Source organism: Choloepus didactylus, chromosome 12 (genome assembly GCF_015220235.1).
Source record: "Choloepus didactylus isolate mChoDid1 chromosome 12, mChoDid1.pri, whole genome shotgun sequence".
Lineage (NCBI taxonomy): Eukaryota > Metazoa > Chordata > Mammalia > Pilosa > Megalonychidae > Choloepus > Choloepus didactylus.
Genome location: NC_051318.1, coordinates 58,610,287 through 58,637,465, shown reverse-complemented (window position 1 = coordinate 58,637,465; position 27,179 = coordinate 58,610,287). Strand labels below are relative to the sequence as shown.

Sequence of the window (27,179 nt, the reverse complement as noted above, 5' to 3'; positions counted from 1 at the left end):
GTGATTAAGTTCAAATCCCATAGAGATTATTCCTTTCAATGGAGTAATGTTATAAATTAGATTAATATATTAAATACTGTTTTGGGGAGGATGGAGTATTTCCGAAGATATGGAGCTGGAAAATACTCTGATTCAACACAGAGCTTCTAACCTCTATTAGGCAACTTTACTTTAGTAAATCAGGTTACAAACTCTGGATTTTCATGGCACAGTGCCAACAGATTAAAAATTCACACACTCTTGGTAAAGAATTATAGACAAAATTAGAGCCAGGTGTGCCAGTTTGAATGTATTGTGTCCCCCAAACGCCATTATCTTTGATGTAATCTTGTGTGGGCAGATGTTATCAGTTTTGATTAGATTTCTTTGAGTGTTTCTTTGGAGATGCACCCCACCCAACTGTAGGTGATAACTCTGATGAGATCATTTCCATGGAGGTGTGGCCCCACCCATTTAGGGTAGGCCTTGATCAGTGGAACCATATAAATGAACCGATGGGCAGAGGCAACTCAGGGCAGCTGAGAATGACATTTTGAAGAGGAGCTACAACCAAGAGAGACACTTTGAAGAAAGCACAGGAGCTGCAGATGAGAGACATTTTGCAGACAGCTGTTGAAAGCAGACTCTTGCTCTGGAGAAGTTGAGAGAGGACAAATACCCCAAGTGCAACTAAGAGTGACATTTTTGAGGAACTGCAGCCTAGAGAGGAATGTCCTGGGAGAAAGCCATTTTGAAACCAGTACTTTGGAGCAGACACCGGCCACGTGCCTTCCCAGCTGACAGAGGTTTTCCGGACACCATTGGCCATCCTCCAGTGAAGGTACCCAATTGCTGATGTGTTACCTTGGACACTTTATGGCCTTAAGACTGTAACTGTGTAACCAAATAAAACCCCTTTTATAAAAGCCAATCCATCTCTGGTGTTTTGCATTCTGGCAGCATTAGCAAACTAGAACACCAGGCTTACCACCAAATTTACTCTGTGACTATTTGTTCAGAAAAATTTTAGACTTCACATTTAATTGAGTTCCTACTTTATAATCACATTGGGAAAGGAATTTAAACCAGTATCTCTGAAAGTATGCATTGCCCGGTTTAACCATCAAAAAAATAACACATAAATAACTACAGGAACAGATATATGATAAAACAAAAAGTACATTTTGTTAAGTTTTTTCTAGTTCTTACTACTTCTAAAAGTGGAAGGCATAATCTCCAAATCATAAAAGTGACTTGTTATACTTTTATGGTTTCACCGAATCCTACGGTGCTTAGCAAATTTTTCTGTAAAATGCCAGAAAGTAAATATTTTAAGCTTTGTAGGCCATATGTTCTCTGTCACATCTATTCAATGCTGCTGTTGTAGTGCAAAAGCAGCCACAGATAACATGTAAACAAATGAGAGTGGCTATGTTCCAACACGACTTTATTTAGAGACATTAAAACTTCAATTTCATATAATTTTCACGTCAAGAAATCTTCTTGACTATTTTCAACCATTTAAAAATGTAAAAACCACTTTTAACTTGCAGACCTTACAAAAACAGGTGGCAGGCCAGATTTGTCCTGGTCTTTATACACTGAATTAATTCAAAATCTGAGACTACTTCAACGATTACAGTGCTTATGACATCTTTTATTCAATTCACATAAAAAAGCATGCAGTATTAATGTAAAATGTTCAGTGAACATCAGATAAACAAGTTATTAGCATACAGAACCATTTTTAAAGGCCTACACAGGCATACCAAACATGTTTGGAATAATAATATACTTTTCTTAGAGCCTAAATTAAAAATTGTGCTTAGCTCTTACCTATCATTGCTTCCTCAACACTCTTCATGGGAAAAAAAAAGAATTTGCCCTACGTAAAAGATACTCTATTAGCCAACTGAAACTTATTTTTCTTAATATGGAGAACAGAGCAAGCAAGAATGCTACCCATGCATACAGAGTTCCTGTAAAGAACAGTAACATGCAAACAACAACTTCATTACTCCAAAAGAAGCTCCCCTGGGATGTCAATGGATAAAGAACTTGGAAAGAGTACTTTCACAGCTGTACATCCAGAACATTGAAGCTACCATGTTTAGGTTCTTCTAAACTCAATTCCTCCATGTCTTCTTTCCAAAGATGGCTCAACTTCAGATATTCTGTACACACAAAAAAAGATGAGCATATGTAACCTAGCTGATATAAAATGACTGTTTTCAAATAGAAAATGTGTCCTTTCATACTAGCAGAACATTTTCACATAAACTGACAAAACACAATGTTAAAAAATACAAACATATACATATGACATAAAACAAAGTAAATGACTACTGGGCTAGGGTTAGAGTGCTATTTCTCCATCATGCCCTTGCATAAAATTAGGCCATCACTAAACATAAATAAAAAGGGATAGGTAAAATAATTTCCACCCTAGGAAAGGCTTTAAAGAAACTCACGTGTCTTGTGGGCAGTTGTGTAGACAGCACTAAAGATTTTAAGAAATCTAAGTTCTGAAAAGAACTGAGACTGAGGCTCATCAATAGGCAGGCCACTGTATCTAACAGTTAAATCAACAGTCAAGAAAACAAAATACACCTAACCCAGACAAACATGATATTCATTAAAAACAAAACAAAACAAAACTCTCTCCCTACCATCTCTGGTCAAAAAGATCCCCAAACAAAAATGCAGTCAAAAAACCAAACTCCTTTCAAAATGACAAAAGTATTCTGAGTACAGGTTAATCCACCATACTGACTTGACACTTGACCAAAGGTTATCAAATCAAAATTGTATAGAACTTTTCCTGAGAGGGGGAAAAAAAAACTTAAAAAAAATCTCTATATTCCTCTCAGGACAAAAACACAAACGATATCTTTCTAACGAGTCAACTTTTAGTTGCTTTTGATGGGCTGGCATTGGAAAGGCTGCTCTGGATTTTTCTTTTTGTTGACTGATTCACATTTTTATTCCTCTTTTCAGGCACAAAGGAAGTAGACCAAGGAGACTGAAGGTGGTTATGAAGACCATGCATCTCTGAGGACATCTTAAACAAAGATGACCCAAACCTTTGATCTTCAAATAGCTGGTGTGAACTGCTTAACAAAACACTCTGGGAAAACTCCGTCTGAAACAAACATCTTGGGGGTTTGATTTCATTAGTTCCCGGATTGGAACTGGGATGGAGTGAAAAATCTTCACTCATTTCTTGATCAGATGGAGAGAGGAGAAAAAAAGAACTGGGTTTCCATTCATTTCCATTTTCTAACTGATCAGCAGTTAGAGAACCCTTGGAAAGGTTTGGCTTAGTTCTTTCCTCCAACTTATCAGGTTCATCAAGAAATTCACTGCCTTGAGATGGCTTTGACAACCCATCTAAATCCACTGACTTAAAACCATTATTACAGGGGCTCTTGCTATTGTCCGACTCCGACATCATTGAATCCAACTCAGAGATTTTGTCAAGATAAGCCGCATCCATTGATGCTTCACTGGAAGTTCTTGTCCGATTCATTTCAAAAGAGCGAATAGAATTCAACCTCTTGGATAAACATGAGCCTGATTTCTCATTTGTTTTTGAAGATATTTCTCCAACAGAATTTGCCATTGTGTTCCCCTCTGTACTTTCAAAATCCAAACTTTGGGCATAGCTTGAAGAGCAACAATCCCAAAACCCTGTCTTGGAAGAAGTAAAGCATTCTGATTTCTTTTCATTTTCACTTCTACTTATATCATCCTCTGAAAAATCTTTATTACAAACATTCGGAGAATCACAAAAATCATCAAACACCAGTTTTCTGAGATGATTTGAGTGCTTTTTGAAACCTCCAGCTTTGACCACAGAGCTTTCTCTATTTTCTGGAGTACTGAGCTGAAGGCAACTAAGGGACAAAGGAGTACAAGGAGCTGGAAGATCAAAAAGTTCTTCATCTTTGTAGGATACACAATCACTTGTTTTACTACCCCACTCTCTTTCCAAGTAAGTGTCCATACTTGTATCTGTCGCATCCAACATTATTTCTACCCGTTTTTGGTAAAGGTCTTTGTTCTTTGAACAATCTGGTTCTGTTTTGCTGGTGCATTCCTTCCTGGCAGAACTGGCATCAGAGAGTATGCTGCTGGGAGGCTTTATCAGGTGGGAAGAACTTGGAGTGGATGAACCAGGCTGCTTGCTGGTACTGTCACCTTGGTTCTCTGATGCTACTTCCTCCTCACTGCCTTTGTTCCCCTTGCTATCTGTAGAAAGTGCTCTCTGGCAAATGGAATTCATAACTTCTTTCTCTTCACTTGAATCTTTTAGCTGAGCAACTTGAGATTCTAGTTCCTCTATATATTTATCACTTCGTTCCAGGGCTTTCTTGAGGCGACTGGTTTCACGTTCATACTGTTCTACTTTGGACTGAAGGGCAGCAATTGTAAACCTTCCAAACCTGCAAGGAATGGGAGGATAATTAATTGTTCTAGCTCAAACTTTTTTTCTTTCCTTTTCAAAGTTGAAGACCACAAATTGTCCTAGCTCATTCTAATTTCACATAGAACACAGTAATATTTACCATTCAGTGAACAAGACAAAAGCATGCAGGTAATAACAGCTTCAAAAAAGGATTTCCCTTTTTAGGTCATTATAAGCACACAATAATACTGGCAAAGATCTAATGGACACTTTTGTGGTCAAAATCAGGCTTGTGGTAGCACAGAGAGAGAAAATTTCCCTTCTAAGAGCTGGCTCTATCAGTTTGGCTTATATATGCATGAAGAGTTATCCCCTAAAACAATGGCAAAGATTTATGATAACATTTGAACAGTGGTCCACATCTTGAAATATTTACATTCAATCATTTTCTTATGGCACAGCAGTGTTTTACAATACATTTCTTATACAATGTCACCTTGTCAAACATAAAATGCCAATTTGAAATTTAAAAATCTTAGCAGTCCCAGGAGGGATGGTTTTAAATACTTATTTGGCCCCTTTCAATTATAGCCACCCTTATCTGAAGTTTTTACTTGGCCTTTTTAAGCACTGGGCTTTAATTCATTTCAGCTCTACTTATTTTTGGCATTTTACAACAGTGTGGGATATCAATCTCATTTTCTTCCCAGTTTAAATACAAAGTCAGTGCTCATCGTTCCAACACGCCACACATAAAAAATTCTCATATTTTCTGACAGGGATCCTTTTGGAGAGTGACTGAAAAAGAGCACATTAAATACTCACCACTTTTACTGGGATCATCCTTTTTTCACGATTCCCTCAAGAATGAGTATGGGGTTCACCTCAGAAAATAATTTTTGAGTATCTAGTATGGGTTTGGGGTATATTTGCAGTTGGGGATACAAAGATGAGTAAGACAGTCCCATTCCCATCTCCGAGGGACATAAAATGTCTACCTTTAATTCCATCTGACCACCAAGGAGAACTCCATCTTTTAAGAAATTGCTTCTTATAAGCCAATAAACATAAACTTTATGTTCTAACTCCATGAAGATCTCTCTGTCCCAAAGTTCTTTTAAAAAGTCTTTTCTTAAGCCTTTTTTTTTTTTTGATGACTTCAATACGTTGGCCCTTCTTGAAGAATTCAGGGGTTGTCTGTCTGGAGGAGGGTACTTGAGAAGGTGACTTCTAAAAAATCGCTTTCATCTATGGGTTAATCTTGTTCTTTCTTTTTTCCTAATTATAAAAATAACTAAAGCTAAGAAAATGTGCTAAGTATTTAAAAAATATATAAAACTATAAAGGAGCAGGAGACAGTACCTCCACCTCTCAGAGCCAGCAACAGCATGTTCTATGACTCCCAGTTAAATACCCACTACCTCCTAAACTCCAACCCAATCTCACTTCCCAGATCACTCTAACTTGATCCTTGTTCTCTTGTCAGTGAGTGAAAAAAGCAGGGCCCAAGGTAAATATAGAATCATAAAATCTGGGCATTAGAAAGGGTCTTAAAAGACATGATTGCCAAATATTGATTTACTCACTGCAATTAACTGAACTCCCAGAGAGAGAGCACACTCCCTTAAACTTCTAAAAAGCAAAGCAAAAACCATAGTAATAGCAAAAACAAAATCAACTACAACAATAAACCTCTCCATTTTAAGGACAAGTTTACTACTATGAGTATTTGGTTAAAATGAATGGTAGGAGCTTTTCTTTAATAGCAGAAGTGACAGCCTTAAATCTGCTTACCAAGAAAAAACTTGTTTTTTCAAGTACACTTTTTATAATAAAGGTATCATCAGATGAAAAATCAAAATGATTTAAAATCAAGTAATATTACCATATAATAAGTCAGCTCCTGCCAAAGGATGTCTCTGGGAACTCAGAAGCTTACATAAGGAAAGAACAGTGACAAATAAGGAAACTTTCCCAAAATGTTAGCGTTTTTTATTCCAGATTTTAACTCATGCACATTTCAAACATAATGTCACTATTTTTTTTATTAGTGCACTTATAGGTTTACAGAAAAATCATGCAGAAATATAGAGTTCCAATATGTATCCTCTCAGTAGTTTTCCCCATTATTAACATTCTGTGTGTGCCATTTTAACACTATATATTTGCCCTATTTTTTTTTATCATGTTTTGAAAAGAATTAAGTTAACAAATGGTTCTGAGTTGAAGTTAAGGACAGCCTTAAGCATAATTTTTTGTGTTGCTTCAGAGAAAAAGCTGAAGTTCTATGAGCATTAGCAACAAAGGCCAGCAACTGAGCACACATGAGAAGGACAGGCAAGCCTGAGAAGTCACTGATGAGTTAGGATGCTTTGTAAAAGGTCATTGCCCTCAACTCCCCAAAGTTCCATTTCAATACTTTAAAAGTCTATAATACTTTGACTGATCAGACCTTTTTACTGTGCTAATAAAGGATCCATGTTTGTGGGCAAACTGATAGAATGTGTTGTGAATGCATGGAACTGATCAATTAATCAATCCATGTAAGTTATTTGTTTTCTGTTCTCACCCCCATTAGAGTATAAGCTCCAGGAAAGTGGGGATTTTGATTGTCATATCCATTGCTAGATCTCTAACACAATTTCTGGTACATAATAGTCCCTCATTAAATATCTGTTGAATAAATGTGATTTTCTTACTTTAAGATATATCAGTGCCTTACATCAAGACTGAGTCAACACCACAGGATAAGCTAACAATCCTTAGGTCTCTTACACATGTAGATATTATAAAAGTCACTGCACTAGTAAATAAAATGTGACCCATTGGGCCAGTTTGGATATATTATGTTCCCCAGAAAAAGCCATGATCTTTTAGTCCAATCTCGTGGGATATTGGATTAGGTTCTTTCCATTGGAGAGGTGACCCACCCGACTGTGAGTGACACCTTTGGTTAGGGTGTGACCTCTGATTGAATGATTCCATGGAGGTGTGGCCCTGCCCATTCAGCTTGGGCCTTGATTAGTTCACTGGAGCCCTATAAAAGCTCAGACAGAAGGAGCTCACTGCTGCTGCAACTTACAGAGACATTCTGAAGATGGCCATTGAAAGCAGATTTGCTGATTCTTTGAAAGTACTAGCCCAGAGTTTGCCCCAAGAAGCTGACACAGAGACATTTTGGAGAACACCATTTGAAACACAATCTATCTAAGAGCAGCTAAGAGAAACATTTTGGAGAACTGCTGCAGCCTAGAGAGGAACGCCCTGGGAGAAAGCCCTTTTGAAACCAGAAATTCAGAGCAGACACCAGCCATGTGTCTTCCCAGCTAATGGAGGTTTTCTGGACGCCATTGGCCAACCTCCAGTGAAGGTATGAGATTGTTGATGCCTTACCTTGGACACTTTATGGCCTTAAGACTGTAACCAAATTAACCCCCTTTATAAAAGCCAATCCATTTCTGGTACTTTGCATAACAGCAGCATTAGCAAGCTGGAACACTCATAACCCTGACTGTTAACACTCTTTTTCGCCCTGACACCAAAAAACACAATAGAGTGACATATATACAGTATAGCTTTTTCACTATAGGCTTGCCATTCTACACTACTCCATCCAAAAGAACTTCCATTTTCACCTTACCTTATTAAAATAATGTAAACAGATGAGAATTCTGACATGCTAGATTTTCAGCTTACCCTAAATATCTATATTAAATTCAGCAAAGAGCAATTTACTTTGTCATAAAGAAATACCAACAGCTAGGGATAGAGATCTATATGACACTTCCATGGGAAACAGACAATGAGGTAAGAGCTTATCTTCGGGTCTTAAGCTCTCGTATTCACACTACCTCTAAATATTTCCAGAGTACATAACATTAAATGAATCAATGCCAAGGCAAATCAGAGGGACTCCTAACATCATTTACTATACTTCCTTTTCCTGAGCAAATTTCAAAATGGAGCATTTTTATAACATTCCATTAGAGACCAAAAGGCTTTGATTTTCAAAGCTGCAATGATGACCAAAGGCTTCATTATGCTAGAGAAACATTGTAGAGCAGTTTGGGAGCTGCAAATGATATCAGAAGTATATTCTGCCAGAATCTAGGAGATGCTTAAAGCATTATTTAGCTTGCAATGTTAACCAATGTATATATTCTGAATGAAAGAAAAAGGACAAAGGCTCTCCTTGACCAAACAGCTACAGAGCTACAAGACTGTTCCTATCCCTACAAGAAATAAGAGAAATAAAACTCCTACTGGTTGACTTTGAGTCATTATACCTCGAGTAACAGCATTTCTAACAACAGAAAGGATGTAGTCCTCAATACCATTATTTTCTCTTCAAAATCACCATAGTCCATCACATAGGAATGTCAGGTGTATGTTTGAAGGAGGATAAAAGAAAATTTGGTAAAAGAATAAATCTTAGAACCAAATATCAAGCGAACTAAACTCTAAGCTGCCATTAAAAAGTGGTAGAACCATGAGCATTTCACTTTGCCTCTCTGGTTCTCAATGGCATCATTTATAAAACCAGAGGATTGAACTAGGTCAGGGGTTGGGAAAGTATGACTCATTGACTGTTTTTGTCAATAAAGTTTCACTGGAACATAGCCATGTGCGCATGTTTACATATCATTCTATGGCTGCTTTTGTCTACAATGGTAGAACTGAGTAGTTACAACACAGAACATATAGCCTGGAAAGCCTAAAATATTTACTATCTGGCATTTTACAGAAATAATTTGCCAACCATTGCACTAGACGATCTTTATGTCCCTTCCAAATTTAGCTTTCTATGTTCTGTGAACTATCTTTCAATATTGGTCAAAAAGAATCCTTTCCTGTGAACACCCATTATACTTTATCTGTGCTCCTCTTTGAATATTTTCCATTTTCTACTGACTTGCATTACAGTTATTTAAATGGAAAAAGTATCTCTCGTGTTGTACTGAAGGCTCACGGAAGCTTTTATAACTGTTTTTGTTTTTCTTCATTGTCTAACATAGTTCTTTGAACTAACAAGGTGAGTGGTAGGCCAGGTCTGCTATGCTGAGAACTTAAAGAGTCCTGGAACGGAAGTAACTAGGTTATATAACCGTATCACAGAAGAAGTCAAGACTCCAGTATCTGGACATTAACTTTTGCTGACTACTTAATATGACCTTCCCCCAACTCTAGCCCTCTCCCCAACAAAAGGGATAAATGTGGCAAGCTCAGTGGGTTGCTAAAACCATCAACTTTAGAATCAACTTCTTAAGGAACAAAGGGGATACTGGAGAGGGAAACCACTTGCCCTCTCATGTATCTTTCAATTTAATATTGTTTGCCTTACTTGCTGGCTGAAGTAATAGTGAAACAATGGGAAGCAATCTTGGAATGTGGGCCAGTTTCTGTGGTCTAGGCTATCCAACAGGTTTTCATTGTTAATGTCCTCCCTTTACATGGTGCTAACAGGCACAAATTTCGGTTACCACAGTTCTGTTCAGTCAAATAACATCAACATAGCTGTCACTCAACAAGATTCAAATTTCAGTTACCACATTTTATTAACTGAGTAACTATATAAAGTACAAACATTGCTGCTAGCTCTTCAGTCTGAAAATCACTTCATGAATAACCGTGTGCATCATGACCTGGGACCAATAATGTCACTTCGTTCAGTCTGTCTGTGATTGGTCACTGACCACCTGTGATTCAGTTCACATATAGATAGAAGAGTATGTAGTTGTGATGCCGCCTTGTCTCCCAGTGATAAAACTCCATGACATTTTACCAACAAAACTGAAGGTACAGCAAGAAATGAAAGTGATAATATTGGAAGTAAAATCAGAATAAAATGTAACTACACTTTCAAAAAAAAAAACAGCTGACCATGGGAATTTTGAAACTGCTACTGTTTAAGAGACAATAGATAGGCAGCCAGAGGAACCTAGCAGAAACTAACTCATCAATTGATATGAATAAGGAAAGTTGTTATGATAGAAAGATAAAGATGCTCTGAATCATAAGTTATATGATAAGAAAAGCACTATTCAAACTATTCTCTAAGTTTTTTTTACAAAGAAGTAAATCACTTTAGTTCTCAATGTTTCTAGTGTTTTAAATTATACTATATATTAGCTGTACTACTATTCATTTCCATATACAATTATAACTGACAGAGTTTTAATGCTTTGACAAAAAATTTTTAAGGCCAGAGAACAACTGTAATTTTTCCCACTGATTATCAAGATTGCTTTGTATGGTTTTAGCTTGTGTGGCCATTATTATGGTCCTGCACCACTGTGCAAAACGAGGATTGCCTATACTAAAATAATGGTTGATATGCAAGAAAACCAAATAAAGTCATGTGTCTCAATTTTTTTTTTTTAAAGAACTCCCATCCTTAACCAAAGAAAGAATGATCCAGATATTGAGTAGATTTTATCGTTGAGTTGCCCATCTACATAGCTTTAGTTGTTTGTCTTCTCATTCCTCAACTTTCAAAATTATTAGGAAAGTAGGACATTTATTTTAAACATGGAGAGATGGAGTTTCAGAAGAAAAAGGTTTTCATTGCTCCTTTCTCTAAGCACCTTCTCTCGAAGGGCAATCCAGTAGTTAAGAGATTCTTTGGGTTCACAAACTCCTCCTTTTGTCTACATATATTTTGTTAGTAGCCTGCAACATGAGATCTTCAGGAATTTGAGTTTTAATAGGAGTAAGAAGAAAAGAGAAAGGTTCAAGTAGTGGACCTTGCCTTGTGTGTATATGTGGGGTGGGTAGGGGAGCTTATTTCAGGGACAGAACACAGGTAGGACTACAACTGTACTAGTACGTATTTGGTGGTGGTCGTGGCTCAAAACCTTTGGTATTCTTTCTCTCTCACCTGCTTCCTTTGAACTGCATGTGTGTTACCCGTATCTACATCTCAACTTTGTGTGTGTCTTTAACGTAGGAAAACTTTGGGAGGTGACCCACATATTTTTATCCACTGCTGATCCATATGACTTGCCAGTGCTTCCTCAAAGAGAATTTTTTCTTTTTAAAACAAAACACTTATTAAGGTGATACATTCCTAAGAATTTGTTAATCATAAAAGTACTGTCTATGGCCAATCCTAGTCATACGAGTTGGTTCTCCAAAAATATATTAGATAATTTGAAGCATACTGAGAGAAGAAACACATCTCTCCTGAAGCCTCAAGGCAGAAAATTTCTGTTCCCAGTACCATCTTAAAACAAACAAACAAACAAACAGAAACAAAAGAAAGTGAATCTGGGGATGGCAGAAAGAAACAGAAATGGAACTTTCCTTAGGAAAGTATTTGATATAAGCTTTGTATTCTGTGGCCTATACTGTTATTATTCAATTGCCACAACAACTCATCATCCATTTTATACTCTCTCTGTGACTTCCTGCCTTTTGACCCTGTATTTACAATACTTTCTTTCCAAGGGCTTCTTTTCGTAAGTAACAGTACCTTCAATTATCCACTCAAAAGCTTTATTATTTGCCTCCTTTGGCATTTTAAAAATTTTATTAAAATATTTTATTTATTTTTTATTGTTGAGAAACATATCCATTCTATAACATGTAAAATAATTGTGTAAGGTATAACAATTATCTTAAAAGAAAGTAAAAGAAAATAATGAAATATAAAATACGTTCAGAAAGACTATAAAAGACACCTTATCTTTACATGGACTCTGGCCTTTCCAATACAGAGACTGAAGGACACTTTTTTACATATTCTGTTTTCGTGAGAGTACAGGTGGTTCTTTCATGGACACAGAGGTGGTAACAGATGGAGTGAAAACTCTGTAATATAATAAACTACTTCCTCAAATAGGGCTAAATATAAGCTGTAAATTTTCCCTTGTTTTTAAACATAAAAAGAAACCAGGGTTTAGACAAATTTTCATACTCACATGAATTTGTGAGATGCCATAAGTATCTTAAAAAGTTATGACAGTTCAAACTAGCAATCAAATAATTGAGAAAACTGAGTTTGGACAGAAGTTTAGCTTTCTCAATCCAAGTACTCTCCCTCCTCACACATGGGTAATTAATTGGAAGTTGATATTTCCTCGTTTTTTATTTTCTTACAAGGCAACTAGATAAGAAATTTGGTAGGCAGAATCAAGAGTACCATAACATCACATTTTGTACTTTACTGAAGATACCAAGAGTAAGTGTAATAAATTTTTAACGGTAGTATAAGTGGCCATCATTGACAATGAGGATGATAATAAGAGCAGCAGTCACCTTTTATCGAGTATTTATTTGATGCCAAGCACCTTTCTATATGCTTGATATATACTAGCTCATAATTTGTCATGTCAACTTTATGGAGCAAGATCTTAATTCTTATTTTAAAGTTGGGAAAGAAGAAGCTTTAAAGGGTTAAAGATCTTGTTCAAGGTTACACAGCAGGTAAATGGCAGGGATGAGGTTAAATCCAAGTCTTTCTGACTCCAAACACCATGTCTGAAACCAAAAACTATGTGTTTGTTTGATACAAAATCCCTTCTGAGTAATATCAGCACCTATTCATCACTTAACATTGAAATGCATGCAAGGTTTACTGAGTGTGAAGTCTATATACACAGTCAAGTGACAAGCATTGTTGTGATATTTATTAATAGAGACATCTGCTCATCAAAACATGGAGAGGAAATAAGAAAACAAGAAGTGGGAAGACAATCTTCTCTATATGCAAACAGTCAACAAATATTCATCAAAAACCTACTATGTGCTAGTCACAAGCCCAAGAATATTTTGAAACTGTCACCGAAGACCATTTATTAAAGTGACCTTTATCTAACGCACACACACACACACCCTGGATATGCCAGTCCAAAGCAGGTGGATATTTTTAACCAGAGATAAGACAAATCTAAACCAAAATCATGAACTAAAAACACAGTCTTTAAATGTGCTAAGTGCAGAAAGTACACACACTCATCTTGTCTACCTCGTGCACAGTCATCAGGTATCTTCAACTATGGGGAAAATAAGTTACTTATGCGAAATAAGCAAAATTTAAAATGCAAATTTTAGAGTCAAAACATCACAGAGGAGCTGTGTCAGGGTCTAATTTTGAAAAAAAATACAAGCTATGTTACGTTGCATCACATTTTTATCACAAAAAAAATGCTTCAATATTTGCAAGAATAAAAAAATACCACAATTTCTCCCTTCAAAACAAAGCTTTTCGTGGGCAGTGGAACTAGACAAAGACTTAAGCCCCTTCTTGTAATTCCTTCTTCCTCCATCTCCCAAAAATACTGATTTTTAATCAAGGTACACTCTGCTTTGCAGGTTTTCAAATGGAGTGCAGAGTTTTAAAATAATAGCTCATTATTTTAAGATAATTTGTTAAAGGAAGTCTTTTTGTGTGTGTTTGTTTTACTGAACTAACCGCATTTGTTAGTTAAAAATGACAGTGTTGAAAATTCCTGCTGAGCTACCCAGAAATTTTTTATAGAAACTACTTAAGTGTTGGGCAGCATATATGAATCGAATAGGAACAGATTAGTCCCTTCTTTTGGTAAATTTCTCACAAGGGCTGATCCATATACAGGGCCAGCAGGTGTCATAAAGATAGATAGGAACTAAACTCTTTCATGCTGGCCACTTTCCTTCCCTGCCCTGTGTTGACTGGGACTTGATCTCTGACCCTTTGCTTGGAAATCACAACTAGTTAACTTCCATTTCTAAGGCGGCTTTGGTATTTCTGGGCAGCACCCTGGGAAAAGCTGCTGAAAACTCCAAGTACTACTTTCTCTCCATTGTGTGAAGACAGCCTAGTCTTCTTACTTTGGAATAAATTCCATCCTATTTGACAAATGTATTTCATTTCAACTCCATACAGAAATGCCCCAATTTTCTGCCTCAAAAGAAAAGATCTGCCTTAAAGTTTATGTGACATCAATGGGGATCCTAATCTTTAATGGAAGGAGAGAATACAAAGATATTACTTAGTATCTTTTTATAGTTCTAAGAGGAATAAAGGATTTATTATACCTTTCCCCAAAATATTAATAACTGTAACAATGACAAGAACAAAATCTCACAAGTATAACAAGAGCATAACTATCTTTGGGAAAAAACAGCATACTTAAAAATCTCTGAACTAGTTTCTACACATTTTTTCACTTCAGGCAAATTCTCTGTCTTTTAACATGGCAAACAATCTGAAACACAATAAAACAAAATAAAAATGTGTGATCCAGTCATGCTGCAAATATTACTTAGATAACAGTTAAGGACTAATGTTGAGGGGCTAATGAGGAAGGAAAACAAAAAATGGAGAAGACCTCATCCCTGTTCTCAGGTAGTTTAAAATCCCTCTGATAATAACCTTATTGCTTAATCATTAGCCTGCATTGCAGGCTCTGAAAATATCTGATCAATACTGTAAAGACAAGTAGACAGAAAACAGCAATACTGTCTATCCCCAATTAGTGGAGGTTCCAGAGAAGGGCCCTTCAGGTGGCTAAGGGGCCTGAGTATGCCCAACTGTCAGTCTGGACTGAGGGTATCATCAGGCTCCCCTGACAGTCTACCAGTTCCCCTTCCAGGAAAACCAAAGGGCATACCAGAATCAGTCATCAGATCATGGGAGGGTCAAATATCAGAAATCACAGCATTTGTGAGAGCAGAATCATGAGAAACAGAAAAGGCCAGAATAGGTCAAGAAGGGACAACGGCCAGCCAGACCAGAGGTGCTGATGAGGAAGCAGAAAGCCTTGAGTAGTCCGAGTGGTACTAGGATGTTCTGGGACACAGTATACACAGAGCAGCCCATGGCTCAGAGTCAGCATGGAAGGGCAGGAAAAACTGATTCAAGTAAAGAGACTTAGACGAGAAATTCTCACCTAGAGCCAGGCAACCCCTAATATCTGTATCTGCTCCTCCTTTCCCCTTTCAACCTCTCACCTTCAGCACAACTTAGAGAGGAAACCTCCAGGAAATCCCTCTGCTCCCCTCATTTGGAAAAAATGCCAGAAATCTGATTTCCTGCCCTCTTAAACCCTTATATTTCAAGCTTAAAATCTTGAATCTAAAAATCTTTACCAGGGATTATCTGGTCAGTTCCTTCCAAGTGGTAGTATGGAGTATAAAGATTCCTGTCTTATATCAGGCCCCAAAGAAGGAAGTACCCATACATGTACACATCTATGTACATGTATACATATTGTGTATAAATATAAGTATTGTGTTTTTAAAAAAATATGTCTTAGCTCCAAGGAGCTGACAGATTAACTGAGCAGGGAAGTTACGGAACTCGTCATAGTACAATGTGATTGTTAAAACAATAAGATAAAAGAACAATTGGTAGAGCAAGGGAAAGTGTTTCTTCTGTCTGGGGAAATCATGGAGGCCTTACAGATAAAGTGACAACAGGGTTAGATCTCAAATGATGGATGGATAGGAATTTAGCAGGCAGAATAAAAAAGGAGAGGCGAATGGGGAAGACCAGACGAGGCAAGGGAAAAGGCACTGTGCAAGTATGGATGTATTATGTCCCCCAAAAACCCATGTTCTTTAATGCAATCTTGTGGGGGCAGACATATTAGTATTGATTAGCTTGGAATTCTTTGATTGTTTCCATGGAGATGTGAGTGAAATGTTTGACTGGATTATTTCCATGGAGATATGGACCCCACCCATTTAGGGTGGGTCTTGATTTAATCACTGGACTCCTATAAAAGAACTCACAAACAGAAGGACTTCAGAACAACTGAGATTGACATTTTGCTGCTGTAGCCAAGAGAGACATTTTGGAGATGGCCATTGAATGTAGACTTTTGCTAGTCCAGAGTTTGCCTGGGAGAAACTAAGAGGACAACCCCAGAAGCCTAGAGAGGAACATCCTGAGAGAAAGCCATTTTGAAATCAGAACTCCAGAGCAGATGCCAGCCTCGTGACTGTGCCTTCCCAGCTAACAGAGGTTTATGACGTCACTGGCCTTGCTTTGGAAAAAATGCCTTGCTTTGGTGACGGTATACTTGTGTTGATACCTTAATGTGGAAATTTTCATGGCCTTCAGACTGTAACTTTGCAACCAAATAAACACCCTTTATAAAAAGCCAATCCATTTCTGGTATTTTGCATAATGGCAGCATTAGCAAACCGGAACAGGCATGAACAAAGGCACAAAGGCATGCCACAACACAGAGAAACTAGCCCAGTAAGAAATTTGCCATGGTCAGAGCAGAGCACAAGAAACGAGAGGGAAGAAGAGTTGAGAAGATTAAGCTGGAGTCACAAAGTAAGAAGACTCCTATACACTACTAAGAAATTTGGGCTTTAGCTAGCAGGCTTTAGCTAGCAGGAAATGGGGAATCATTATTAAGCAGGGGAATGAGATGATCAAATTTACAGAATTCAGGAAACAATAAAGCAGATGCTTAAGGGTTTGGTGTAGAAAAGAAGGGCAAACAGTTGGATAGTTGTTACCATATGGAAAGTAAGAAATAATGTGAGAGCTAAGAGGTAGGACTGATAAACATACTGAAGAATTATGTATGGAGTAAGGAGAAGGGGTAGAGGAACATATGAACATTGAGATTTTTATATTAAGCAACTAGATGAGTAGGAAAGCCATTAATGAGGAGGGACAAAGAAAGAGCATGAACAATCTTTTGTGTGGTATGGATGGGAGGTGTAATAGTATAATTATTTAGAGACACACAGAAACACTCCCATCCCCAGCTCACCTTCACCCATTCTTTGCACTACAAATTGTGCCAATAACAAACAGATTACATCCTTTAATTCATGAGAAATAGGGATCTCTTATCTGTATTTTACATAAAGAAAATGGTGTGTTATGGGTTGAATTGTGTCCCTCAAAGGACATGTTCAAGTCCTAACTCCAGTCCATGAAGGTGACCTTATCTGAAAATAGTCTCTTTGAAAGATGTTAAAATGTGGCTTTGCTGGTTTGGTTGTTTTATGTCCCCCAAAACTCCATGTTCTTTGATGCAATCTTGTGGGGACAGACAATATTTAGTCTTGACTAGGTTGGAACCTATTGATTGTTTCCATGGAGATGAGACTCAATCAACTGTGGGCAAGACCTTTGATTGGATAATTCCATGGAGGTGTTACCCTAGCCATTCAGGGTGGGTCTGCATTAAATCACTGGAGCCAATATTAGAAAGCTGACAAACAGAAGGAAATCAGAGCAATTGAGAGGACATTTTGAAGAGAGCAACTGAGAGTGACATTTTGAAGAGGAGCTGCAGCTAAGAGACGACAAAATGTCCCAAGAGCAACATTTTAGAGAACGCCATTTCGAAACGCAACCTGGGAGCAAGTGGATGCCAGCCATGTGCCTTCTGGGCTAAAAGAGGTTTTCCGGATGCCAATGGCCATCCTTCAGTGAAGGCACCCTGTTGCTGATGCCTTACTTTGGACATTTTTATGGCCTTAAGACTGTAACTTTGTAACCAAATAAACCTCTTTTATAAAAGCCAATCCATTTCTGGTATTTTGCATAATGGTAGCATTAGCAAACCAGAACAGTGGCCAAACTGTATTAAGGTAGGCTCTAATCCAATATGACCAGAGGCTTTATAAGAAGAGGAGAGGACACACAGGGAAACAGAGACAGAAGATGGCTATGTGACGATGGAGGCAGAGAGAGAGCTACATAACCAGTCAAGGAATGCCAGCAAACAGTTTAAGCAATTAAATGAAGATGATCATTTCAGACTGTGGTAAGGGCTATGAAGATAATAATACTAACATCTACTGAGCATTAACTATGAGATCTGTTGTAAGCACATTTCATGTTTTAATTCATTTAATCCTCACTACAGTCTGTAAGGTTGTAAAAGCTGTTGGCCCCATTACAAGGAAGATACAAACTGAGATACAGTAAGGTTAAGTAACTTCCTTAACACCATAGAGCTAGTACGTAGACAGAGCCAGTGTTCAGTCCTAGGAGTCTTGCTCCAGAGCCTGTGCACATAGTCACCATGCTATACTGCCTCATAACACCATGATTTTATCATTATGGTATTATAACAAGATAGAGTAAGGAAGGAGATGGTGTTAAGATGGAGTTCTGCTTTAAAAGGCATGATCAAGAAAGGCCTATCAGAAACCTGATGACAGAAGGAAACAGCTATGTAAATATCTGGAAGCAGAACATTCTAAGCAGAGGGAAAAAATCTAGCCTGTTTTATAAACATATCAAAGCCAGTATGCTTGGAGTAGGATGAGCCAAGGGGACCTAGAATGAGATGAAGCTAAAGAGGCAGGTGTAGACTAGCTTATGAAGAGTCTTTTAGACCATGGTAAAGAGTCTGGATTTTATTTTAGGAAGGCACTGGATAGTTTTAGGCAGGAAATTTAAATAATTTTAGTTATACTTATAAAAAGACAATTCTGATTATGGTGAGAAATGAACTGGGTGGAAGAGAAAGGGGCAGGGTGGAAGCAGGGAAATTTGAATGCAGACAGTCTATCTTAAGAGCTAAGCTAGGTGGTGAATTTAAGATACAGGGCCTCAACTGAAGGTATAGATTAGATGGATGGAAATATAAATCTACATTTTAGGAGCAGCTGAAGCCAAAGACTTAGATTTTATTTTGTAATATCTGACATAGAGATAGATGATTATTAAAGCCATGAGAGTAGAAGAGAGAGCTTAAAGAACAAAAATACAACAAAAGGGGAAAAAGCCACTATGAAGCAAATTCTTTCCTTTTCAGAGTAATTCTTTTCAAATACTAATAACAGGATATACTGCTTACTGTCTACAGAGTATCTAGACAGAACTTTTATTCTACACCCAAAGGACTTGGCACATGGATGAAGACTGGTCTGTAATGTGAAGACCTAGGATTGCTGTGCAGTAAAATGAGCTGCATGCAGAGAGACATTATAAAATCCATATATCTCCCTCAAGATACAATGACAAGAACACATACCATTCCTGAATATATATTTATAGAAGGAAAAGTCATCAATTAAGTATAAGCAAGTTTGATATAAATGTCCTAGGAAATTTTGTACAAGTAGTTTTATACCCCATGTCATTAAGATGAGTTAGTTGCTGAGGAGAAGAATAGGTGCTCATATACCCTATTTGAGGCGCAATCCCTGCCTAACATGGTCGGAGTTAAGAATATGGCACAACTGAATAGAGAGACCTGGTAGAGAAGGCAGAGAACTTTCAAATGCTTTACAAGTCAATTCTTCACACATTTTCAAGCTAAAAGAACACTAAGGAAGGCCTAACTCCCTCAAGGACAAATATACCCACATTTCCTGGCACAGTTTAGGAGTAGTAACTGAAGCAAAGGGAATTTAGGAATAAAATATATAATACTAAAATGCTGTTTCATCTTCTTCCCATTCTTGATATTTCTTAACATGTAGAAATATGATACTCCTGGCATTTGCCACTAAATAGGAAAGTGAGAATAGGCCTGTCTGCTTAGAGCAGAGAGTGGTGGATGCAGAGGAGTAGTGCTTACCAGCTGTGTAAGTAGGGTGATGATGGGTCATAATAGAGAGATGTGAAAATTACACAGAAGATTTTCACTCTGATGAGACTGAGAAGAAAACCACCATGTTTCTTGAGCCTGACAGTGTACTACTGCAGACAAGGGACTGGAGCAGAAGGAACTACTCGGAACTCCTCAGCAGCTCAAGCTGTTTCCTCTTCCTCACAGAAATCTCCATCCTTCAAAGCTGGGATCAAGTCCTGCCTCTTTCATACTCTCCTTATCAGGGAGACTCACATCATCTTACCTTCTCTGAATCCATACTGCTTTATGCTATGAAGCTTAGGATTTGTTTAGTATTAAACTCGTTTTAGTCTCTTGCTTTCATTAGACTATGAACTTCCTGGGTCAGGGACCATGTTTGTTAATTTTAATTTTGTATTATAAAATTTTTCAAATATTCAAAGAAGTACAGAGAACAATAATTATTAGCAGTTGGGATGTGAGCTAAGAAGGAAAAGTACAAGGAAGTAAGAAAGAATATAACAAAGGAACCTAACCAACTTTAGGGGTCAGGGAGGAATTTATTGTTGTATAATTCAAAGCACCTAGGACAGTGTTAACAAAATAAATATTCAATATTTTGGGTTGGCTAGGAGAGGAAGTTTTCTTCAGGTATTATAAACAAAAGGACATATCACCATCCCTTAAATAGCTGTGTGAGGTTCAATTTATATCAGAATACTTTTCTTGGTGTTATGGTAGGAACATGTTGAAAGCAATGTAGTTATTTTAGGTTATTTGTTTTTCTTATTCCTTTGTTTTGGTTCTGTTTGAAATTTTTTTTATTGTTTGTTTTTTAATTTTTTGATAAAGTTAAAAAATAAAAAATTAAAAAAAATTAAAAAATCAGAACATTGACTAGAAAATCTAGTTCAGAGTCCATGTGATGGACTTCAGGCAACCAAAAACTCTCTGAAATTGTATGCAAAATTATATATGTGTGCAGTAAATGTGAGTAGAGATTTGTGCATTTTCTAGGAAGAAGGTCCACAACTTTAATTAGCATCTATAAGGTTACTTAAACCAGGAATCCTGACATTAAGTAACATAGTACCAACTAACTAAAGGCCAATCTACCCCAAATGTTATCATCCAATAACAAAAGATGTTGGGATCACCCCAATGTTTGGGACTATCTGTACTTCAGCTGCTTTTCATATTTCTAGATGGATAAGAATTATTATTGTCATTAACTAGAGCTTATTTCCTTTCCTTTTAAAGAACTTCCTCAAATCGAGGATTAAAACAAATCACTTGGGTTCTAATCATAAGATTTGACTCCTTTAGGAGTCCATATTACAAAACACTGAAGGAGCAAACAGTTGGTTTCCTCCAGGTGAAGTAAAGTACTTTAGAAAAACAAGAATTCAGGAAGTGGCTATACCCATAAAGTAAAAAAACAGATTCCATTTTTTCTGGATTACCAGTTTAGATATTAGAACAATGACTGTTACCAAACAGAATGAATATTACGAATCTACCCCCCAAGCCCCCCCAAAAAAACATGCTTAGCAGAGTAGGATATCTGCCACACTGTTCAAGATGGCTTTTGAGTGAAACTGAGGAAGGGAAAATACCCAGCGATGCTTTAAGATATAATGGAGGAAAAGAGAATAATAAAAAACAAAACAAAACAAAATAAACTAGCAGAGGAGACAAATGATAATCTAAATCTTCATTTAACAAGATTACAGCACGGGAATGATGGAAGTATTTTGGTAATGGATGGTGGTTGTGCTGGTCTGAAGGTATTATGTCCCTCAAAATGCCATTATCTTTGATGTAATCTTGTGTGGGCAGAGGTATCAATGTTGATTAGACTGTAATTCTTTCAGTGTTTCCATGGAGATTTGCCCCACCCAACTGTGGGTGATGACTCTGATTGGATAATTTCCATGGAGGTATTATCCCACCCATTCAGGGTGGGTCTAAATTAAATTACTGGAGCCATATAAATGAGCTGACAAACAGAAGGAACTCACTGCAGCCGAGACTGACATTTTGAAGAGGAGCTACAGCCAAGAGGGACACTTTGAAGAAGGCACAGATGAGAGAGTAGCTGCAGATGAGAGACAGTTTGAAGACGGTCATTGAAAGCAGACTTTTGCTTCCGAGAAGCGAAGAGAGGACAAATGCCCCAAGAGCAACTAAGTGACATTTTTGAGGAGCTGAAGCCTAGAGAGGAACATCCTGGGAGAAAGCCATTTTGAAACCAGAACTTGGAGCAGACGCCGGCCACGTGCCTTCCCAGCTAACAGAGGTTTTCCGGACGCCATTGGCCATCTTCCAGTGAAGGTACCCAATTGTTGATGCGTTACCTTGGACACTTTATGGCCTTCAGACTGTGACTGTGTAACCAAATAAACCCCTTTTTATAAAAGCCAATCCATTTCTGGTGTTTTGCATTCCAGCAGCATTAGCACACTAGAACAGTGGTGATGGTAGTAAAACACTGTGAATGCCATTAAGAGCAGTGAAATATATATCTGAATATAATAAAAAGAGGAAAATGTTAGATTGTATATATGTTAAGAGAATAAAATTAAAAAAAAAAAAAACAACCATGGAACTACACTACACAGTGAACTCCAAGTCAAACCACGGATTTTAATTAATAGTACAATTATAAAAATGTGCTTTCATCAATTGTAACAAATGTTCCACACCAATGCAAGGTGTTGGTGGGGTAGTGTATGGGAATCCTGTATTTTATGCATGATTGTTCTATAAACCCACAACTTCTCTAATTCAAAAAACAAAACAAAACAAAAAAGGTCTGGGCACCAAAGATGCTGGTTGCTACTGGGGTGTCACTGCTTCTGGGCCCTCTCAGCAGACAAAGATAGGAAATATATGTATGTATGCTAACCCACGAATATAGGTATGTCTATAATTCCTTCTGTATCTATCTGTAAAAATAAATGTGTTCTTAAAATTAATAAAAGATTATAACTGTTGAATGAAATATTACTTTTATAGAGTGCTATCTAAGATCAATATAAATGTTTAAGACCCCCTTGATCACACTGGATGTTAATTTAATTCTGGGGCAACAGCTCTATTTGAGCTTCTTAGAAAGAAAAACCCTCCGTATTTTTTCCTTCTCTATTGTCCAAATTTTAAAGGTTTCTCCTCTAAATTATTGCAGAACATGTCTATTCAACTTGTAGGATATATCAGAGACCAAGGTCATGTGTATAAAAAACATACTTGATACCTAACCAAGCAGATAAGAGAAAAATATTGGTCAAGGTACTTCCTAAATAGAAGGAATGAAATGGGATAGTGGTTATTTGCTTGCATTTACTTTTATACTTTTGAAATTTCATATTCTTTTTCATACAAGATAGGAACTCTCCTCAGGTGAACCAGATCTGAGTATTTTCAGCTGTGGTCAGCTACTCTCTGAATCCCACTAGGGTTTGGTGATGCAGAGTAAACAAGGCTATAAATCAAATGCAATGCATTTAATACCTCAATGCATTGTAAATTGATCTAGAATAGGGGTCAGCTAAAATTGCTTTTTCAAGTGAAAATTTTCACATTCAAGGTGAGGGAAGGGAAAGGAGGGAAGGAAGGATAACAAGTCCTAAAATTATATAGGATTCATAAGTGTGGCTGTTTTTCATAGAGTAGAACTAAGTCAAGTTTCCTTAGGTGAGATTCTTCAGTTCCTGGTAATTTATCAAGTTGGAGCCAAGGATATTTAAAAACACATATCCTTGGGGCTGGCATTAAGTCTGAAATCTGGTGGGCAACTTTTCAAGAAATAAAAGCTACAAACAAAATAGCTTTACTTCCATTCAGCCTGCTGTGGGAAATGGCTAATGGACAAGCATTACCATGGCTGGCAAGGCGAGCTGCCAACATATGAGAGGAACAGAGATTCAAACCACCATATAACAATACTTCCTAAGCTTATTTCACTAATTTGTCAAAGTAGGACATTATCCAAGCCAAGTGAAAGAAAAACAGGGTTGGAAAGAAGAGGAGAAGGAACTATTTAAAAGTAAAAGCTAGCCATCTTGGTTAGCCATCTCTGCTTTGAATAATTATGGCTCACTTCTACCAATTCCTGATATCACACTTGGTTTTACTGAAGACAGTGTTTTCTCCTTTTCAAATGACAAACAGAGCTATTTCTGATGGAATAATTTTCTATTATTTGCTTATGCTTGCCTTGTCTTTTTCCAATAACAAGAAATGAAGACTAGTGGTTGGATGGGAAGAAAGTGTATAGTCCTGACATGTTGCTCCTCAGAGAAGCTGCCTGACCTTGGTGACCATTTTCTTTTCTTACTTGTCCTTTTTTTCCTAGAGAAAGAACCTCAAGCACCAACTCCCATCTTCTCTCCATCTTCAAATCACATTTCCCAACTCATCTTTAGAATTTTAACAAGGGAAACTAACTGTTGGGGGGGTAAGGAATACTTCAAATCCCTTATCACTAGAATGGAGTGAGAACTATCCACACATAAAGCAAGAATAAATTCGCTTAGTTGTTTAGTTTCAAATCAGTCCAAAATTCAATGTGCAATACTTTAAATTCTATTTCAGGCTTTTAAGTGTACTGGTTAACAGCACAGACCCTTGGGCCAGGCTACCTTGATTCAAAATCTATTTTCACCACTTATTAGCTGGGCAGATTTAGAAAAATTAATTTAATATCTTGATGCCTTTGTTTCCTCATCTTTAAAGAGGGAATAACAATAGCTCTACATCACTGGTTTTTGTACCAGGCACAAAATGTTAACCCTTATTATGATTATCTCAAAAAATAGCCAGAGGGCATTACATTAATCTGCCTACTATTTATTAGTACTATTAAACAGTTACATGTAAAGCCAAGTGAATATTAACCTGTCTTAGGTCATATAATATAAACCTCTTGCAAATCTGATAAGGAAAAAGTTGAAAAACTTAAGAATGAAATCCTTTCTTCAAAATTAGCCTGAACTGAGGCTAAGATTTTACCAATAACACAATTATGCACTTGCCTTAAAAGCAAAACATTCTATGTAAACCTAAACTTAAAGAGTCAAATGACAAACACAGACTATCACAAGAGCCTTTTAAAACACTGACATGATCATAATCTGAAACACTGCTCCGTGAGCAAAACACATACTTCTGGGGTGATCTGTTATCAACTTCAGCCTTCAGTCGTAAATTCTCCCTCACCAGGCCACCATTTTCCAATTTTAATTTTTTATTTGCCTAAAAAGAAAAGAGTTGAAAATAATTATGTACAAGCTAAAACAAAAGTGATTTGTAGAAATTAAGACATGAGCCACCTGTATTTTTAGAGCAATTATATCAGAAAACTGAATATTGGAGCATGGACTTGGAAACTTCAAGTCACCACTGGGAATGACTTGTGAAACTATGAACCCAACCAAACATTTTAAATTCTTATTCCCCAATCACTTTGCAAATCTCCTAACTGAGGAAATAGAGTTGTGTTAGTCAGCACAGTCATTAAGGGACCATATTAATGTTAAATACATGTTCTATATATTTTTTTCTTTCTCACATAATGGAATACGTTAAGCACGGTAATATACCACATGCAATTATTAGCAAAACTAATGTCGAAGAATAAATTCTGTGAGCTATGAGATTTTTTTGGTTGTTATTAAAAAATATTTTTCTAGTGATAACAAGTCTAATATGATTAAACCACATGCTTTCTTTCTTCAGAAAGGCTTTCTCAATGCCCTAGCTCATAATTTCTGGATCCTCAAAATTGGGTCAATATTTCATCAATTCCATGACTCTCCTTCAAAAAAAAAAAAAAAAAAAAAAAACAAACCTCTCTTTCTTGAACTGTATGAGATCTAAAAATTATCTAATAAAACACTAATTGCTAGAAAATCTGGAGGCTCATCAATATGGATTCTGGATAGCTGGAAAAGCAGTGTGCCTATATTTTAGAGTCTTCTTAAAAGCTATTTCTTTTAAATTCCTTAGCCATTGCATTTGTGAATACTAAAGAAAATAAGACTCCTGGACTAGAATACCAGCCTCACTAACTTGGTTAAGAGAAATTCTCTGTTTGACTAAAACATTTACACTCCAAGAAGGTCATAAGAATTGTTGTCAACAAAAAAAAGCTAAGTCAGGAAGCCTTAAAAACAGATTTCAAAACTTTAACCGATATTTTTGACTAATTACCATAACTTCTGAGTATATGACTTGCCCAGCCCCACATAAATGCCTCAGAATGATCAAAAGTGAAGCACAGGCAGTGGACATTCTTTGGGGGCATAAAGCCTAACTCCCCTACTTAGACTCATCCAGGTTCCTTTTGGGCTTTTGGCACCTACATATCTTCCTGATGCTCATCAATTAGGATTTCAAGAGTTAATTCTTTAAGTGACTGATAAACATCATTACTGCCCCTCTAAAGATATAATGAAAGCCATTTACTTCCTCATACACACAGACAATGAATTAAGCTCTTAAGGATAGCACCATAAGGGAAAGCACTTAGTGAATGCTTTTTGATGATGACGACAAGCTTAAATTAGAAACTCATTTGATTTCCTTTCTCCATCCCTGATACTGTACTATATCCCTATGTTTTAAGATCTCTCACCAATCCTGTGGTTCTCTAATACTTCTCATAATGAGCTGGCTAGTTCCTTAACTATATCAGGGATATTTTCAAATTCAGGATCCTTAGATGAGTTCATGTTATGAAAGCAGAATTCTACCTATTTGCTGTAACTAAAAGAGGAATGAAAACTTCAGCTATCTATTCTGCATACTCAACACTGATTGGGCAATGATACTGGCCTCATGATGGTTCAAAACCCACCTAGTACAGGAAACATCAGGAAAAAAGTCCACTTCACCCATACCAAGAGGTCTTTTATTCTGAATTTTTTGTACTCATGTATTTGATTTAGTTTATGTTACTATTTTGCTCTTCATATTTGTTTCTGTATTCCATGCCCTAGTTTATAGCCTAATATCTAATACTACCACTAGTCATCCAAAAACGGGCTTATTAAATATCCTAAGTAGTTCTGAGGAGTGAGGGTACAGAATTTGGATATAGAATTTAAAGCATGAAAATTAAAAGAGCAAAGAGACACTAACTGTGCTTTATATTCTCTTCTTTCACATTCATCCACCACACCATCCTTATCAGCCCAGAGTAAAATTTTGTTATATAGCTTCATGTTCTAAGTAAAGAAGAATTTATTGCCAGAAATTTAAATGAAGTGTAATAATGACAAAGGAGAATATTTAGGACTTACTGATGG

General features: G+C 36.9%; 1 protein-coding gene across 5 annotated transcripts in view; it reads right to left on the bottom strand.

Moving 5' to 3' along the window:
• Positions 1–1,418: 1,418 nt before the first annotated feature.
• The window catches only part of OBI1 (ORC ubiquitin ligase 1), a 47,772-nt gene continuing 22,011 nt past the window's right edge, over positions 1,419–27,179 (bottom strand). For 4 of the 5 annotated variants that reach the window (XM_037800458.1, XM_037800460.1, XM_037800461.1 and 1 more), the window contains exons 5-6: positions 25,037–25,125; positions 1,419–4,424 (exon numbers count right to left, since the gene is read on the bottom strand). In XM_037800458.1, the coding sequence (XP_037656386.1) occupies positions 2,882–4,424; positions 25,037–25,125 (1,632 nt within the window). In that variant the 3' untranslated portion in view covers positions 1,419–2,881. The remainder of the gene's footprint in view (positions 4,425–25,036; positions 25,126–27,179) is intronic. The other variant, XM_037800459.1, reaches the window with a different exon arrangement.